General features: G+C 39.8%; 1 protein-coding gene across 1 annotated transcript in view; it reads right to left on the bottom strand.

Moving 5' to 3' along the window:
• The window catches only part of TES (testin LIM domain protein), a 45,827-nt gene that overhangs the window by 14,923 nt on the left and 13,170 nt on the right, over positions 1–17,734 (bottom strand). Inside the window, exon 2 of the mRNA XM_070423759.1 lies at positions 9,984–10,069. Within this exon, the coding sequence (XP_070279860.1) occupies positions 9,984–10,069 (86 nt within the window). The remainder of the gene's footprint in view (positions 1–9,983; positions 10,070–17,734) is intronic.

Below are 17,734 nucleotides of genomic sequence, written 5' to 3'. Positions count from 1 at the left end.
GCTTTTAGGTTACAGAATTACATGATTGGATCTATCATTTAAAAAATTATAATATCTGCCCTGTGGAGAGAAGATGAGAGGTACACATAATTGAAAGTAGGGAGGTCAATTAACATGTCAATGGTTTCAAAGAACAAATCAAAGGACAAATTTAAGATCTCCTTGAATGTAAACCTGACTACACATTGTGGTTGATTTGGATATAGTGATGGTGAAGGGAAGGCCCAGTCATAAAATGAATACAGGTTTCTGGAATGAGTAAGTTTGTAGAACAAATATAATTTATTAAGAAAGTAAATGCAAACAAACATATCTGAGGTATGGGGAGAAAAGGTTGATGAAAGGACTCCACAACTGAATTACTGTTCATTTTGAAATATCTATGAGACTGGGTAAAGATCTCAACATTATAGGATATATAGATCTAGTGTTAAAAACTGTGGCCTGGTAAAACATGTAAACTCAAGATCCAGGGAATGATGAATATGCATCGTGAGTTGAATAGGTCTCCTTCACTTCCTGGGGGAGGAGTGGAGGAAAAAGGTGAGGACTCAGGAAAGAATCTGGCTGAAGAGCAGATCTAGAAAATGTGACAGAGGAAACTGGAAATAGAGACTGTGGTGTTAAAAACAAACCAAAATCCAAGGCAACAATAGCAAGTAAATCAGGGGGCCTCTGAGAGTTTTAAGAAACATTCTAATATCCTTACACTGTCAGGGAAATATTAAAGATATAAATTAACATTAGATGTTAAGTATGCATGCTAAAATATCTAGATAACTAAAGAAAGAAGTATTGCATATAGTTTCTAAACTAACAGAGAAAAGGGAATCTATATATATAAAATTTTAATATGCAAATAGACCAAACAGCAGAACAACCGGTCACTATGACATGCACTGACCACCAGGGGGGAGGGCGCATGCAGAACATGGCAGGCGTAGGCAGCAGAGAGCGGAACATGGCAGGCAGGATGGTGGAGCAGGTGAGCCGGGGCACCAGATGAAAGCGGGGTGCCGGTTGCTATCATCGGGGCAAGCCTCTGCTGATTAGTGAAAAATCTTTGCTCCCACATGCTGCGGCCCGCCCAGTGCTCGCACCTGCTGCCGGCACCAGCCCTGATGGCACCTGGGGCCAGTCCTGATCACTCAGCGCCGTCAGTGGGTGAGAGCAGCATCTGCTGGCCCTGATCACCCCGAGGGCTTCTACACCTCCCCCTGCTCCTAAGGGGTGATTGGGGCAGCAGCCACCACTCACACCTGCTGCTGGTGCCAGCCCCAATAGTTCTGCGCCATCAGCAGGTGCGAGTGGGGCCGGCGCTGTCAGTGCATGGGAGCATCGGCGAGAGCAGAGCTGCTGGCAGACAGAAGACCAGGGGGTTGTGGTGGGAGGGGCCGGGTGGGGGTGTGGAGGACGGGCCAAGACCCACCCCTGTGTCCACCGCGGCCCACAGTTCCTTTCAAGGTGCACAAACTCGTGCACTGGGCACCTAGTGAAAATATAAAATGCAATTAGTCAAGCAGAAGGCAATAAGAAAAAAGAAACAGGAGATCAGGACTTGTAGAAAGCAATAATTAAGACGGCTGATATAATCCAAATATATCAAAAGTCACAATAAATGGACTTAATTCTATAGTTAAAAGCCAATGGCATTCATTGGATAATACAACAAAATCCAACTATATGCTAGTGTAAAAGACAGTTAAAACTTAAAAAGTGAGAAAGGATGAAAGTATAAAGATCCAAAAAGATAGTACCGGCAAATACCAGCAAAATTAAGTTCGATACCTCTATTAATATCATACAAATTGGACTTTAATGCTTTTTCCTTTTAAAGATTTTTAAAATTGACTTTTAGAGCAACAGGAGGGGAGAGAGAGATTGACATGAGAGTTGAGAGAGAAATATCAATTGGTTGCCTGCAGCGTGCCCCCTAGAGCGTGTGGAGCCCACAACCCAGGCACCTGCCTTGACCTGGAATCAAACTGGCAACCTTTCAGTGCATGGGACGATGCCCAACCAACTGAGGAACACCAGCCAGGGCTGTTTTTTCCTTTAATGAGAATTAAGTCATTACACAGTGATAAAAGTTTAAAAACACCTCTATGATGTAACCTTCTAAACTTAATAATACCTAATAACCTACCTACAAAATATATGTGAAAATAAAGAACTACATAAGAAACAAATGGACAAACCCATCATTATAGGAAAACTAACAAAATTAGAAATAAAGATTTGAATCAGACAATTAATAAGCTTTATATAAAAGACACATAAAAAATACCATAGGGGGAAAAAAATACCATAGGACAGTGACTGGAGAATACACATTCTTTTCCAGGCACTTGAAATACTGGGAAAAACTGAACATAGAGCAAGTCTCAAGAAATGCCAAGGACTGATCATCAACCACAGTATCCAAACAGAATGCAATTATGGTAAAAATCAACAAAAAAACAACTAGAAAATACTTCTTACAAAAAACAACAATAAAAAATACTAAAAAACTCAGTATTGAAACAATCACAATAGAAATTAAAACAAAAATATTTTCAAAAAAAAAGAAAACAAACTTACTTCTTGAAACTTGTAGAACACATCTAAAGGAATACTTAAGGGGAAATAAATAGCTTAAATGCTCAAATTAGAAAAAAAAAAAGATTAATAAGCTAAGTGTCCCATTCAAGAAGTTAGAAAAATGCAAAGTAAGCCTAAAATAGAAGGAAGGGAAATAAAGATAATAGCAGAAACTAATAAAGTAAATGTTTCCTTCTCTCTAAATGCAGAAAAAGCCTTCAATAACATATTCCAACATCTTTTCTGATTACATTTTGTTTATTAATTCTAGCTATTGTAGAGAACTTGAAATAATTTTAAAAAGGGTTTCTGGGAAAAACAACAACCCAAAAAAACTCAGCATACATCATACTTAGTACATTCATTTTAGGACCTGAAGCAAGAAAACAACCTTGCTATCACTACTTCATTCATATTGCCTTGTGGGTATTAATCAGAGCAAACAAGAAAAATTGAAGAAATAGAAGTTATAAGGAGTCATCAAAAAGAAAGAAACTAAACTACTGTTATTCATAGATGCTATGACTAATCATATAAAATGCAATGCATTAGCATCAATAAGAATTTAGTAAGTTTTCTGGATTTAAAGTTAATACAGATAATTGGACTTCTCTACATGAGAAAGTTAGAAGAAACAAACAAAAACTCTGAAATGAATCTCTTTGCCAAATAAATTATTAAACAATTACAGATTTTTATGTTCTGAGTTTTCTTGAGATGAGTTTTACAAATGGAAGATATTAGATATGACCTGTACAGTTTCAGAAAGTGAGAAACTGAAGCAGAGAAAGACAGAGAGCAATGGAGAAGTATAAAGGGTGGGGAGGCAAACTACTTTCCCTGAACACACACTAGTCAGAAATGTTTATTTGGCAAGAATCTGCTGAAGAGTTTGCATATTCTGACTAGACTCTTACATCTGGTTATCTCATACTCCCATCTAGTGGGAAGGAGCATACTATTCTACTACAGGATGTTGTCTTCATTCTTGTTCTTTGGTTAACAAAAACAATATAATTAAGCATAAAACTGTCACACTGCTTTTGGATCAAGTGTAAAATAATACCTTTCTGAGGGGAAAGAGCTGGGGTGGGAATTTAGTTCTGAATATAGATAAAGAGGTCCATATGTGGCTGTGAATTATGGCATACATCCTAATAATTAGCAAGTGATTGACTAAAGAAGTAATAATGTCACAAGGACATGTGGTGAATACTAGGCTTCTACAGCTGTATAACATGCGCACCACAAACCAAGGGAAGTTAGGATTTTAGAAACTGCAAGATAAATAGTAAAAGAGTCAGTGACATAACGCCTGCTGATTTCTAAAGCATGAACTGTAACAAACAGTAGCATGGATAAATAAATTATATTTACTGTGAAAGAGATATATGCATATTAACCAATGATATCAGAGCCACCTGTATTCTTTTTCTTACTTTTTATCTTGGCTATTATTGGAAGATTCACATTTTGAGGAAATCTGTTTTCTCTACTGACCCCTTGACCCACCCAATATACTTTTATTAAGAAAGTAAAAATCAGGTTAAAACAGTACACCAATAGCAACAGGGATGAGGGAAAAGAAGTAGCTAAAAAAGTCATACTGTGCTCAATTATCAGTTTTCTGAGTGGGGAAAAAAACTATAATTGATTAATTACAATTTTTGAAGTCACAAATATATAACAAGCTCATCTACATCCTCGCTCCAACGGTTGCGAGGTGACCTGCACTAACAGAGCACTTGGCAGGAATATGACTTAAGAAAGTGGAATGGCTCTTTCAGCTGGAGATGTCATCACTAAAACAGTTGGAATGACTACATACCTTCCAATCACTTACACTGATTATGCAATAAAAAGGGACAGCTACAAAACACTATGCAAAAAGAAACCTATAAAATGTGGGCCAGGGCCTAAGAGCTATCCATTGTGGAAACCTGTGCTCTTTACTAAACTAGTTTTAAATAATTGTTTTAAATACTTTGCAGCAGTGCTTTATATTTGAACCTCCCATATTTAAATTAGGAAATTTTATTTTTTAGAAATATGTTTTAAGAACTTTTAAAGTCATTTGGAAGATATCTGAAAAACTTCCTATATAATAAAAGGCTAATATGCAAATCAACTGAACAGTAGAATGATCAGTCACTATGAGGTGCACTGGCCACCAGGGAGCAGATGCTCAATGCAGGAGCTGCCCCCTGGTAGTCAGTGCACTCCCACAGGGGGAGCGCTGCTCAGCCAGAAGCCCTGAGCTGGACTCACGGCTGGCGAGTGCAGCGGAGGTGGCAGGAGCCTCTCCTGCAGGTACCCTCCCCCGCCCCCCCACCCAGTGCATGAATTTCCTGCACTGAGCCTCTAGTATTAAAAAGAAAACCTTACTGAGAAATTGGGGAAGAAAGGATATTGTTATCTTGGTATCCAAAAAAGGGTATGAGAATGAGTGGAGCGTTTATCTCATTTAATTTCAGTCTGTAACCCAGATTCCATCCTTCTTAAGAAAATGAAGGACTTTTAAAAAATGGTTTTATGCAAAATGAAAACAAAAACAGGACATGGGTAAGCACAGTACCTATGTGGTAGGGGCTAGGTTTGTAAGTTAGTGTAGTATCTTTCCTCAGATGAGTCCTAAATAAGTTTTGATGACATATGTACACTTAGAATACTTTGTGCTTACTATATTCATTTGAGTTATACTAATTGCTAGCAGTTATTTCAGGAGCATATAAATCAATTCCCATACTCAAGCGCAATTGCGAAATCTCTACATCTTCTAAACTGTTCTGTAGAGTAATTCTCTACAAACTCTCCATGGGATGTTAATTTATACAGAATGGAAAAGGAGGTGAGGAGTGTCAGAATTTAGTTTAAAACAGCCATTTTTATGACTTTTAAAAAAATGCAAAGGAAGACTGGTAGACTGGGAAACTCTAAGGTGTTGGGAGAGGAGGATTATTTGTACTAAAAACTTGTACATTAATGCACACACACATACAAAGATTAATATGAATGACAAATCAAAACTTCATACTCACAATTTTATATTAAAACTTCAGAGTTCTTTCATTAAATCCTAGACAGTACCAAAATTTACCAAAAACACTGCCTCAAAAACACACACATAGATTTACAGTTTTAAGCCAAAGGCATTCAAACTATCCCTCATCCTCTGAAAAGAGAAATGTTTTTATATCCCTATTTGTAAAAAATTATTTTCCCAAGGCAAGTAGTAGCAACTGGAGTGCTCTAACAAGTTGCCAGCATTCACAGTGATTTAGAGGCATGGCCAAGGCACTGCTACAAACCATAATTTTAAAAGGGTTGGAAGATGCCCTTTTATAACAGGGATACACATATATGGACTTAAGTGTGGGCCTCTGTTATAGAATTCAACACAGGCATGAGTCCATTTATGGTGGGGAATTTTTAGTTTCAGTCAGCTCCACACCAATCAGACATTCTCTCAATTGATCTATGGCTCCAATAATATTGCTATACTTTCAATATAAAATAATTGGCTATAAACTTCTTAAAATCTTGGGTTTATGTCTTACATTTCATAAATATTTGTTATCTCTAAATATTACTTGAAAGTGTGCCCAGAAGGTAGTACTTTTTATTCAGTAAGTGTTGGGCATCCTTAGTCTTTTATTCTCCTCTAGTTTTGTAATCACTGGTGCACTGAAGAAGACTGACGAAGGGGAGAGCTCATAGTTAAAGGACCCCATTGTGCACTAAGATGTCTATATCACAAAAGTACCACACTTTAGAGAAGACACCTGGTGCTGTTTTAGGTTCACTGATCATGACAGTGTATGCCTGGGCTCTAGTTTCTGCTCTGCAATGTAGAAAGGTGGTGGTGATAAGGAAGGTTTTGGCAAGCTTTGGATCCAAATTCCAGCTCTGCCATCTTTAAACCATGTCTTTGGTAGGTTATTTGACTTTCCTAAGTCTTTGATTTCTCATATGTAAAATGGGAAAACTACTGCTTATCTCAAAGGTATAGCCAGGTACATAAAATGTTGTGATAAGTAGAATTTTAAGATGGTTCCTATCACCTTTACTCCCAGGTGTTACTTGCATGATCATGTAACTTTACATGGCAGAAGGGAAATTATCCAAATTTGCCTAATTTAATCACATGAACCCTTAACAAGCGATGAGTTTTCTCTGGCTGAGAACAGAAGAGGAAGGCAGAGAGATATGAGGTGCAGAAAGGATTCCAAGCACTGCTGAAGGCTTTGAAGATGGAAGTGCTCTGTGTGAATATGAGCAGCTTCTAAAAGCTGAGAGCAGCCCCTGGCTGACAGCCAGCAAGAAAACAGGGACCTGGCCTATGACTTCAAGGAAATGAATTCTACCAACATCAGCAATGAGTCTGGAAACAGATTGTTTCCCCAGAGTCTCCAAATAAGAGCCCAAGCTGGCCAAGATTTCACCCTTTTGAGGCCCTAAGCAGAGAATCCAGATAAGCTTGCCCAGACTTTTGACCTAAGGCATAAACGGATGTTGTGTTAATTAATAAGTATTGTTTTAATCTGTGCCTCCCACCAAAAAATCTTATGTTGAAGCCCTAACCCCCAATGTGACTACATTTGGAGATAGAACTTTCAGGAGATAAAGTTATATGAGGCCATAAGAGTGGGGCTTTAATCTAATAGGACTGGTGGCCTTATAACAAGAGGGAGGGAGGGAGAAAGGGAGATCTCTTTCCATGTGCACACAGGCTAGTAGTCCCTCCAGAATTATAAGGAAGTAAATTCCTGTTAAGCCACATAGTCTGTTGTAATTTGTTATTGAAGCCTGACAGACTGATACTGGGGGCAAGGAGGACTTGTCAGAGGTAGTGCTTGAGCTGAAGCATGAAGAATAGGAAGGACTTTGTGTTTCCTGGTGGTGAGATACATGGTCTTTCCAGGCAAAGGAAACATGCAACAAGGCACAGAAATTTCAGGTAGCAGCATCCATCCAAGCTGTTGGAGCATAAGGTACTTGGAGGGGGAGTGGGAGATGAGGCTAGAAAAGCAAGCTGAGGCCAGACACTGAGGCTTAACATCAAAGGCCAAAGACTTAACCTAAAGGATCAAGTTCAGTGGGATAGTACCAAAAGTTCTTAAGTATTGGGAAGTATAGAATAGTATCCATTTTCAAAGGACCACTCTTGTGGCTGTGTAGGAGGACAGACTGATATAAAGTGGAGAATAATTTAGCTCTGACATTCACATTGTGCCTCATGAAACCCATGGGTCCTAGAAGTCAAGGGTCACCATAAAAATGGAGAAGGAGGCTAAGTGGGCAGGTTCCTGGGACCCCATCCCCACTTTAATCACAGCAGTTCTGTGGCCCTAGCCTCAACCTGGAATCTTTGTTACACTCAGGACAGCCAGCCTATAATATTTTACTTCAAAGACTACTGAAAAAGTGGGTCATCTGTAGGTCAAGGACACTACCCTCAAAGCCTTCCAGTTGTGGTGAAAAAGTCAGAGAATTATCAAGAATTCTCAGAAAAATATATCTGGACTCCTGCCAGGAAGAAGACAGAACTAGTACCATGTGAATGGGCCCAAGCTAGATTGGGGGTCATGCCAAAGCCCTAGTCTTTCATGGCTCTTAACATAGTCTAAGACTACACCTACACAAGTAAATGATTCTGTGTGGAAACAAAATTGTAAAGTAATTTTCATGCCACAGAGATCTACTCTTATCTCATATATTTTTTACCTCAAAATATCAGGTTGTGACCTGAAATAGGAAAATAATATAGCGCAAACAGAAATTACTATAAACTAACCTTCTGGTTTACAGAAAATATGTTATCATTTAGGAATGAGCTTTAAAAATCTCATAGCAATTTTTTGCAACTGTACTTGTATAGCAGAACTAAAGAGTATTTTCAGATTGCAAAGTAAGAACTTTATGCCCAGCAGAGGGCAGTGTAGTTCTCCACAAAGCCCTTATGAGCACAACAGAGAATGGTGAGCATACAAGGGGCTGAAATATTCTAATCCATTAAAACTATTTTGTGTCTGTCTAGTGACTTTACTTTTCTCAAACATGTCAGACATATTGCCTAACAGTTATCCTTGAAAAGGTAGCACAAAGACGAGCTATTAAAGTCTTGTAGTAATTAAAAAACTCCCTGGAAAAATTTAGCTCCCTACAAATGAAAAAATGATATGATCGTTTCTGGGAGGGCTGAGGTTTGTGTTGTCTTCACTATTTAAAACAACTGCCTTTTTGTTTCCTGAAACTTAAAAGCTAGCTTTTTTTCTTTTTCTTTTTTTTTCTTTTAGAGAGAGAGGAGAAATAGCGATCAGTTGCCTCCTGTACGTACCCAACCTAGGTTTGTGTCCTGGCTAGGAACAGAACCAGCCACCTTTCAGTGAACAGGATGATGCACCAACCACCTGAGCCACACTGGCCAGGGCTATATAAGCTGTCCTTTAAAAGAACCTAATATGCCATCGTTTTTTTTTGTTGTTGTTGTTGTTTTACATTCTTTTTTAACTTACGCTGTACACAGCCTTTTACTATAGAGAGTTTCCTATGGAAATAGGCAGTTCAGAAGTGGTTCTCAAGTGAGGTTCATTCTAACAGGCAGCTGACATCCTAATGATGTATCCTGATTATTTTTTTCCTTCTAACAATAATGTGCTGATTCTAGCTTTGAACAGATTTAGAAACTACCATTATGGTCTTGACAACCATTGATGAACACCATTCATGTTCTTCATAAGAACAGGTTTTAAATACAATTTTAGCTTTATATTAAATACACTATTACTTTTAAAACATGAAAGTAAGATCTATACAAAATTCACATTTTTTACCTACTAATATTTGTCCTCCATATATAGGAACTTGACTCAAATCAAGACACTGGCAATCAATTATCATTTTGTTGTTATTCTCATAAATTCCAGTGCTTCAAAATTTCTCAGCAATAAATTTATAATGGAAAATTTTGAAGAAATCTAGATTCAAGTTTCCTGACAATCTGGACCAGAATGCCCAATCCATCATTCATACTTATTGTTTATTGCAAATATACAGACAACGATGTGAAAAGTTACCAATAATTATAAAGAGACTAATCATTAAATTAATAAACAGTCCTGGGAGATTACCACAAACCGCAAAGAGATATACTCAGTATGCTAGATTCCTAAGAAATCTGAAGGACAGCAAACAAATTAAACAATTCTAAATTATGGCCCAATTAGCTCAAACTTTACAGGAAGACAGACTAGCTTTATTTTTCATTTATTTCTTATAAAAGAATGTAACAGATCTGCAACTTAGCAACCAAGCAACAGAACTTGTAAGAGATTTGCACTGTCTGAGAAAGCATTGCCAAAGAGTAGAAATTCCTAATGTGGTTGTAGTTTTCAAAATATTACCTCCAGAAGTGCAGTTCAAATCCTTCACATTTTTCTTTGCATTTTAAACAGGGAGCTCCAAATCCTTGCTCATGACCTAAGCCCATCTGTTAAAAAGAAAACAATGTGGATTTATTATTACACATTTTAAAAATCTAAAAAACTCAATAAATTACACTTTCAATTCCACTTACCACTCCTGTTTAAAAAACTTTCAAACAAATCTTTTAGGAGTATTACACTGTTTAGTCAATGATGACACCCAAGTATGTATATGGGGACTCCAAGTACATACATAACATACTTTGTATTCTTATTGCTTTTTTCCAAAAAAGAAAAGCATCAGAATAAAATTATATAGAATATTGCAATTTGCAAAACGTCATGAATTGGTATCTTTGGCCACTACATGCCCTGTATACAATATGTACCGGGAGCTTAGAAAGTAAGCTTGGCCCCAAATGACCTACTTTGTGTGAAATATTTTAGGCAGTACAATACAAATATTACTTATATTATGATAAATATAAGAATAGCAACAACAAACATATATTGGATGCCATGGAATTGAGATAAGTATGTATACCCTCATAAAATGCTTATAAAGTAGACAACATTATTTTCAATTTTAGAGATCAACAACTAAAATTCAGAGATGTTATGGAACTTGTTTAAGATCAAAGTGTTAATAAGTCCAGATCTGGCTAACTTTGAGGCATGTGCTTTTATGCCAGGGTGGGAGTAGGGGAATTACGATTGCCCTTATTATAACAAATTAGTATTTTTCTTTACCATATTAAACAATAATTCTCAGGAACTTCTTGACACATGACCTGAGTGCTGAATGGGGGAGGAGGAGATGAGGGAAGGACACAAGAAGGCAATGGAAGCTCTTTTACCCAACTATTGATAGAATAGTAAAAAAGATCAACCAGCTTTGTATCAGCACATTGGCAAAAAAATAGCTTATTTTGTGTTTTAAATACCACATTAGTGACTACTGAAAAAAATCATTATCTGCTAGTGCCTGGAGAAATATTTCAAGACAGACATGCAACAGATTTTTTTCAATGGCACCTTTTTGTAATGTTGCCAAATTGTGTTTGTCACTAAGCATTCAAAATCACATTATAACTTGTTCCTTGAAAGATCAGCCCAGCCATGTCCTGAAGTTTAATAATTTTTTTTTCACATAAAGAGAGCCCTTCCTTTTTTTCTGAAGAAAAACACCACATCCTCTTACTATAACTAAGGGCATATTCAAAACCAGCTGGTCCACCCAGCTGCTTGGGAGAACCCAGGTTATTTTAAGTAAGACCATCTCAAACACGCTTTCCAATGGTGAAAAAAAGCTGTCCAACATGAACTAAACTTCATCACCTTTGCCACGTTTACATTACCAATTTTCAAAAGAATAATAATTCTCCAAATTGTATCTTTAACTTTAACACTAGAATACACTTTTTTTTTCTTTTGAGAAATCAAATTGTTTCCTTATCACAGATGATTATCATCTGCAGTACAGAAATAAAAAACAGGCTAAGCAAAAGCCAGAGATGACTAATTCGAGTTTTCTGGTCTTTTATAAATGCACTAGAGGCCCGGTGCATGAAATTCATGCACTCGGGGGGAGAGGGGTTCCCTCAGCCCGGCCTGCGCCCTCTCACAATCCAGGAGCCCTCTGGGGATGTCTGACTGACAGCTTAGGCCCGCTCCCCCAGAGAGCAGGCCTAAGCCATCAGTCGGACATCCTTAGCGCTGCTGGGGAGGTGGGAGAGGCTCCCACCACCGCCGCTGTGCTCGTCAGCCATGAGCCTGGCTTCTGGATAAGCAGTGCTCCCCCAGTGGGAGCACACTGACCACCAGGGCGAAGCTCCTGCATTGAGCATCTGCTCCCAGGTGGTCAGTGCACGTCATAGCGACAGTTGTTCCACCATTCAGTTGATTTGCATATTAGCCTTTTATTATATAGGATAATTAAAGTGTTTTCTCTATCACAATACTCATAGTAAAATGAATAGCTAATCTACAAAGGTGTATTCTTTTTCAAGCCCTTTCTAGTTTTCCATTAAGGAAAGTTAACAATCCTGAATTCACCTGGTGTATGGAATTGCTTCCTACTGTGTTCCATGCATCATCTGCTAAACTCTGATCCTAAATAAAAATTAAGATTACATTATTAAGGCTTAATCACATAACTCGCTTAAATCAACTACTTTAAAACTCTCTGATGTATAATTCACAGTAAAAAATATGTTATCTCATGACACAGAACTTACATACACACATACAAACTCATGTGTGTATAAGTATGTGTAAGTCCTGGAACAAATAACTGAGACTAAGTGTACTTCTGCCTTTAAATGAATTTTTTGCCTGTTTTTAAATCTGAATCCCCTGGTCTAAGCAACACTGGGCTTAATAAAATACTACAAACATACTGAAAAAATACCATTATATTTTTTTATTTCTGAATGAAACTTATAAGGTCAGCTAATACCACTAATAGAACCTCAAACAGCAGACATTTTATACTAAGTAACTCACTGCTGATCTACAAAATCAGCCTTGGAAAAGAACAAGTTGTTTCTTTCCTAACTGCCTTTTATCTTCTTAAAATAGTTGTCAAAATTTTATTAGAATTATTAAAACTGGTAGTATTCCATGAATATCTGCTCTTTTAAAGTGTCCCACACAGTTTTAGTGCTGAACAGGCCTAGGCTTTCCCTAATATAGGAGATCAGGAAGCTAAAATCCAGAGGAGGTGACCCGCTCTTGGTCACACAGTTAGTCAACAGCAAGTTAACCTAAAACTGGATGTCTGGCTCATGTCCAGAGCTGAGGGGTAGACCTCTACAGAGTGTCCAATAGGAGCCCTTCAGCCTTCCGAAGAGATGTCCTGGCTCACTTTCGTTTCAAGGAAAGGACTACAAGCCTCCAAAGCCTCCTGCGACGCCTCTAAGGAAGACTTTCAGAGAGCTTTCAAAGGAAGATTTGGATCTGTCAGGAAGTAGGGACAGCTCTTTTGAACAAGTGATGCTTGAATTGTGATTTTTTAAAAAATGGGAAGAATCTAAGTCAGTGAAGAGGAGGAAGAAGTTCATTCAAGGCAGAGGGACACCACACGGGAAGGCCTGTGGCAGAAGAAGGCCTGGTAGAAGCAAAAGACATCTTCAAACATGAGAGGTGACGGGGCTAGCCTTGAGTAGGCAGAGTGGTGTTTCCTCCCTTTCCTTTTCCTGTTCCCAAGGAAGAAATAAATGTTCTCAAGTAGTTGGTACCAAGTCTTGGGCTACCAGCTTTAACAGTGAAAAAGATATTCCCAGACAGGATGAGACTGTAAGGGAGAAGTGCTACCAGAACCCAGGCAACTGGGCTGAGTGTGGGAGGACAAGAGCCCCTCTCATCTCTGCTACCCACACCTCAGAGGGGCCACCCTCAGGGAAAGTAGGAGACCTGACTGAGAAAAGCAGTAATTTGAGGAAATGGCTCTATTGCCTGCCCTGGAAAGCTCAGAAAGCATTGCTCCAGTGTTCTTCCATCCCTGTTCGCCTGACTGGAAGGCCAAATTCATCTCCATTTAGGCTCCTTCCAGCACAGTTGTGACCACCTAAAACAAGTATTACCTCCCTACACTTCATTTTTTTCAAATGCTCAAACACAAGGAGTAAGGGCACTCTGAAAATATCCGAGAGAGAAGTACATGAAAGAGAGTGGAATGAGGTCGTGGCAATATGATACACTCTCTCCTACGATAACCCAACGGAAACAGTTCTAATTTAAAATAAACACCCAAACAAGAAACACACCTCATTTCCAAAACCAGTTAGTAGCTAAAGCAACTAGAGAGAGTTTCAGACTGAAAATGCACTTATTTTTTGGGGAGTTTCATTTAGAGAAATTATTTTATAGCTATAAATATCTATATATATATAAAGAGCCAGGGGCCATCACAACTGAACTGACGACCGAACAGACAACCAAACAGGCTGATAGGGGTGACAAGGCTGGCAGGCTGTATGGGGCGACCAGGGTGGCAGGGGGGCAGTGAAGGGTGATCAAACGACTGAACAGCAGGCTGTGTGGGGCGACCAGGCCGGCAGGGGGGTCAATGAGGGGTGATCAGGCCAGCAGAGGGGGACAGTTAGGGGTGACCAGGCTGGCAGAGAGGGGCAGTAAGGGGTGACCAGGCTGGCAGGGGGGCAGTTAGGGGCAACCAGGCCAGTTTGGAGGAGGCAGTTGGGGGCAACTAGGTTGGTGGGGGGGGGGGCAGTTGGGGGCAACCAGGCAAGCAAGCAGAGGCAGTTAGGGGTGATCAGGCTGGCAGAGGGCCAGTAGGGGCCACCAGGCAGGCATGCAGGTGAGCAGTTAGGAGCTAGAGGTCCCAGATTGTGAGAAGGATGTCCAACTGCCAGTTTAGCCACATGGGGTCCCAGATTGGAGAGGGTGCAGGCTGGGCTGAGGGGGAACCTCCCCCACCCGTGCATGAATTTAGTGCACCAGGCCTCTAGTATAGCTATAAAACTTAAACCTAATTGACAGTCAGCACTGAAGATCTCTAACTAATGCCACATTACTGGGTGGGAATTTCTTCCATATGCTTACCCTCTTTATCAACCTGTGAGGATAAAAAACCCACAATGCCACTCAAAAAACAAAGATAAGTGGTTCACCAACTAGTGTTTTCTCTGTTTAGTAGACTGCATGTTCCAGACTGAATTATAACCAGAGTGCTATTGTGTTCTCTAATCCAGTTAAACCCAATGTATATAACATTGCACTGGAGAAGACATGTATCTACTAGAGCAGCCGTGGGCAAACTACGGCCCGCGGGCCGGATCCGGCCCGTTTGAAATGAATAAAACTAAAAAAAAAAAGAGACGATACCCTTTTCTGTAATGATGTTTACTTTGAATTTATATTAGTTCACACAAACACTCCATCCATGCTTTTGTTCCAGCCCTCCGGTCCAGTTTAAGAACCCATTGTGGCCCTCGAGTCAAAAAGTTTGCCCACCCCTGTACTAGAGTGAGGCAAATTTCTTCTGCTTCTCTTCCCACCCCGATTTAGGCATCTGTATTCTCCCCTTCACAAGTCAAGCACATATCAGATAAAGGGAATGTACTGGTACTAACTCTACTCTATAATAAAATGTGCTTCAGAACCACAGCTGCCCCAGGCACAGTTTCTCAAGGCTGAATCCCATACCTTTTGGGGCCAAGGTTCACAGGAGCTGGGATTCCCTAACTCTTCCTGGTCTCAGTTCAAGATTTGAAACGTCCCCTGCCCCAAGAGTTCAGCTAATTTCTCTCCCTCCTTCATGCTGTGTTCAGGATTCCCTCACTATACCTCCTCCCTTCTCTCTACCCTCAACAAACACCATACTCTTAGGGCAGGGTCCTTCTCCTTTCCTCAAGAGCCATATCTGTTCCTCTTGGATATCTAGATCATGTAGGTTAGTTCCTGCCCAGGTGTCTGGGTTTGAGAATTTTTGGTGAGTGGTAACACTTGGAGTGCGGGAAACGAGTTAAGTCGGCTCGCGTGAATTGCGCGTACTCCGCGGGAGCCGTCTTAACTCGGTTCATATAGATTTGCGGTGGAGTGCGGGAAACGTGTAAACTCGGGCCGATTGTAACTGCGTATTACCAAATATTTGTTTGTTTGCCGTTCACAAAGATACCTACCTGCGTATGCGAACCGTTTCATACCCATTGGGGTAATAGGTATCATAAAAATCCCTGATTTTGCGCGGGAAACCTAAATAATTGCCCGCGCCATCTTATATTTTGGCGGGAAATTCACCCGACACCGTAGTGGTAAGAACAGGAAAGGTATGTGGGAGGGGTTGGTGGAGAGCCCAGAAAGCTCCTCTGCTAAGGCACCCTGACTGTTAAGAAAGTGAATTGATCAAGAATTACATGGCAATATATCAATTATGTCTCAATTTTAAAAATTACATGGTTATAGATACTAGAGAACTAAAGAAACAGAGAACTATAGGAATGTAGAAGGATCACTGGAGGAGAGTCAGAAAAACTGGGATCTGGTCACAGGTGTCAATGTCAAGTTTTAGTGATTTTAGATGTCTTCCCTTCCATCCCCAACACCCTACCCCGGACTTCATCTATGACTAATCAACTAGATGAACTTGAAGACACCTCTTAATTCTATAATTATGACTGCAAATTATGTTTTATATTAACTTTATCTTCGTTTGTTATTCAATATGGTCATCTGCTCAATGTTTTAAACACTAAATAGAAAATAATTATTTGAGAAAGCAAATATATTATTGGCTCTTATAAATCAGAATTGTCTGAACTTAGTTTGGAAGAATAGTTCATAAAGTACACATAGAAAACAAAAAACTTTCAGTTTTAAGGGATAAGACTCAGTTCTGTTGCATGTAATTATTTCAACAGCAAATATGATATGGTATTCCCTGCAGAAGCGACACTTGGTGACAAGTCCCAAAGCTGTCTATTTCATTTAATTTTAGTAACACATTCTGGATAGCATCAATACAAGGATATAACAGATTAAGATTTCTTCTTCAGTTCCAACAAAAGCAGATCTTTTTGATTGACTATATTTGTAAAAACTATAGTCAGACTTTGAGAATACCTACCAAATTCCTTTGAAAATATAAAAACAATCATAATATTTATCCTGAAACACAAGTCATAGAAAAATATGTTTTTTTCTATGTGCTTTTTCTATGTGCCTTAACTATAGGCTCCAGATACCAAACTTATTTCCCTATGATCTGTACCTCCAAATACCCTCTTATCCCCTGCTTATTTTAGAATAAGAAATGGGAATATAAATTTCTCCATATTCATAATTTCAGGCGACCCTTCTGACCCAGAAAAAGGTATTGCATATCAGATGGAGGGGGAAAAAAAACAAAGAAGGGTGGGGAACACATAGTGTTTCAAACATAGTTTGAGTGATTTGGAGACCATTTGGATCTGGAAGCTATTATGCAGTATTCAGGGTGAGATCATCTGATCATGCTGTTTTCATAACCAAATTTTCTTCTGGAGCAAGGAAACATGTCATTACAAAAAGGGGTAGTGTTACTAAGACTTCTTTAATAATCTTGAAATGAAGCTGACCAAAGTAGATTATATGAAATATACATATATAATCCCCCTTCGTCTGTATGTATGTATATGTACATATCTATTTATCTACTTATCTTATATGTATACTAGAGGCCCAATGCATGAAATTCATGCAAGAGTAGGCCTTCCTTCCCCTGCTGCCCCTAACTGCCCTCCGCTGCCAGCAAGGTTGCCCCCAACTGCCCCCCCCCCGCTGGCCTGGTCACCCCTAACTGCACCCCCTGCTGGCCTGGTCACCCCCAACTGCCCCCCCCCCGCCAACCTAGTTGCCCCTCACTGCCCCCCCTGCTAGCCTAATCGCCCCTCACTACCCCCCCCTGCTAGCCTAATCGCCCCCAACTGCCTCCCCTACCGGCCTAGTCACCCCCAACTGCACCCACCCTCCCCTCGGGCCTGGTCACCCCTAACTGGCCCCCGCCGGCCTGGTCGCCTCTTACTGCCCCCCTGCCAGCCTGGTCGCCCCATGCAGCCTGCTTGTTCAGTAATTTGGTCATCCCTCACTAACCCACCTGCAGGCCTGGTTACTCCACGCAGCCTGCTTGTTAGGTCATTTGATCGTTCCTCACTAACTCCCCTGGCAGTCTGGTCGTAGGCAGCCATCTTGTGAGGGCATGATGGTCAATTTGCATATTACTGGTTTATTAT

The sequence above is a fragment of the Myotis yumanensis genome, unplaced genomic scaffold (assembly GCF_028538775.1).
Source record: "Myotis yumanensis isolate MYYU_CA2020_CCGP unplaced genomic scaffold, mMyoYum1.0.hap1 SCAF_9, whole genome shotgun sequence".
Classification (NCBI taxonomy): Eukaryota; Metazoa; Chordata; class Mammalia; order Chiroptera; family Vespertilionidae; genus Myotis; species Myotis yumanensis.
Note: the sequence above shows the minus strand (reverse complement) of the source record. Positions and strands in the feature narration are given on the sequence as shown.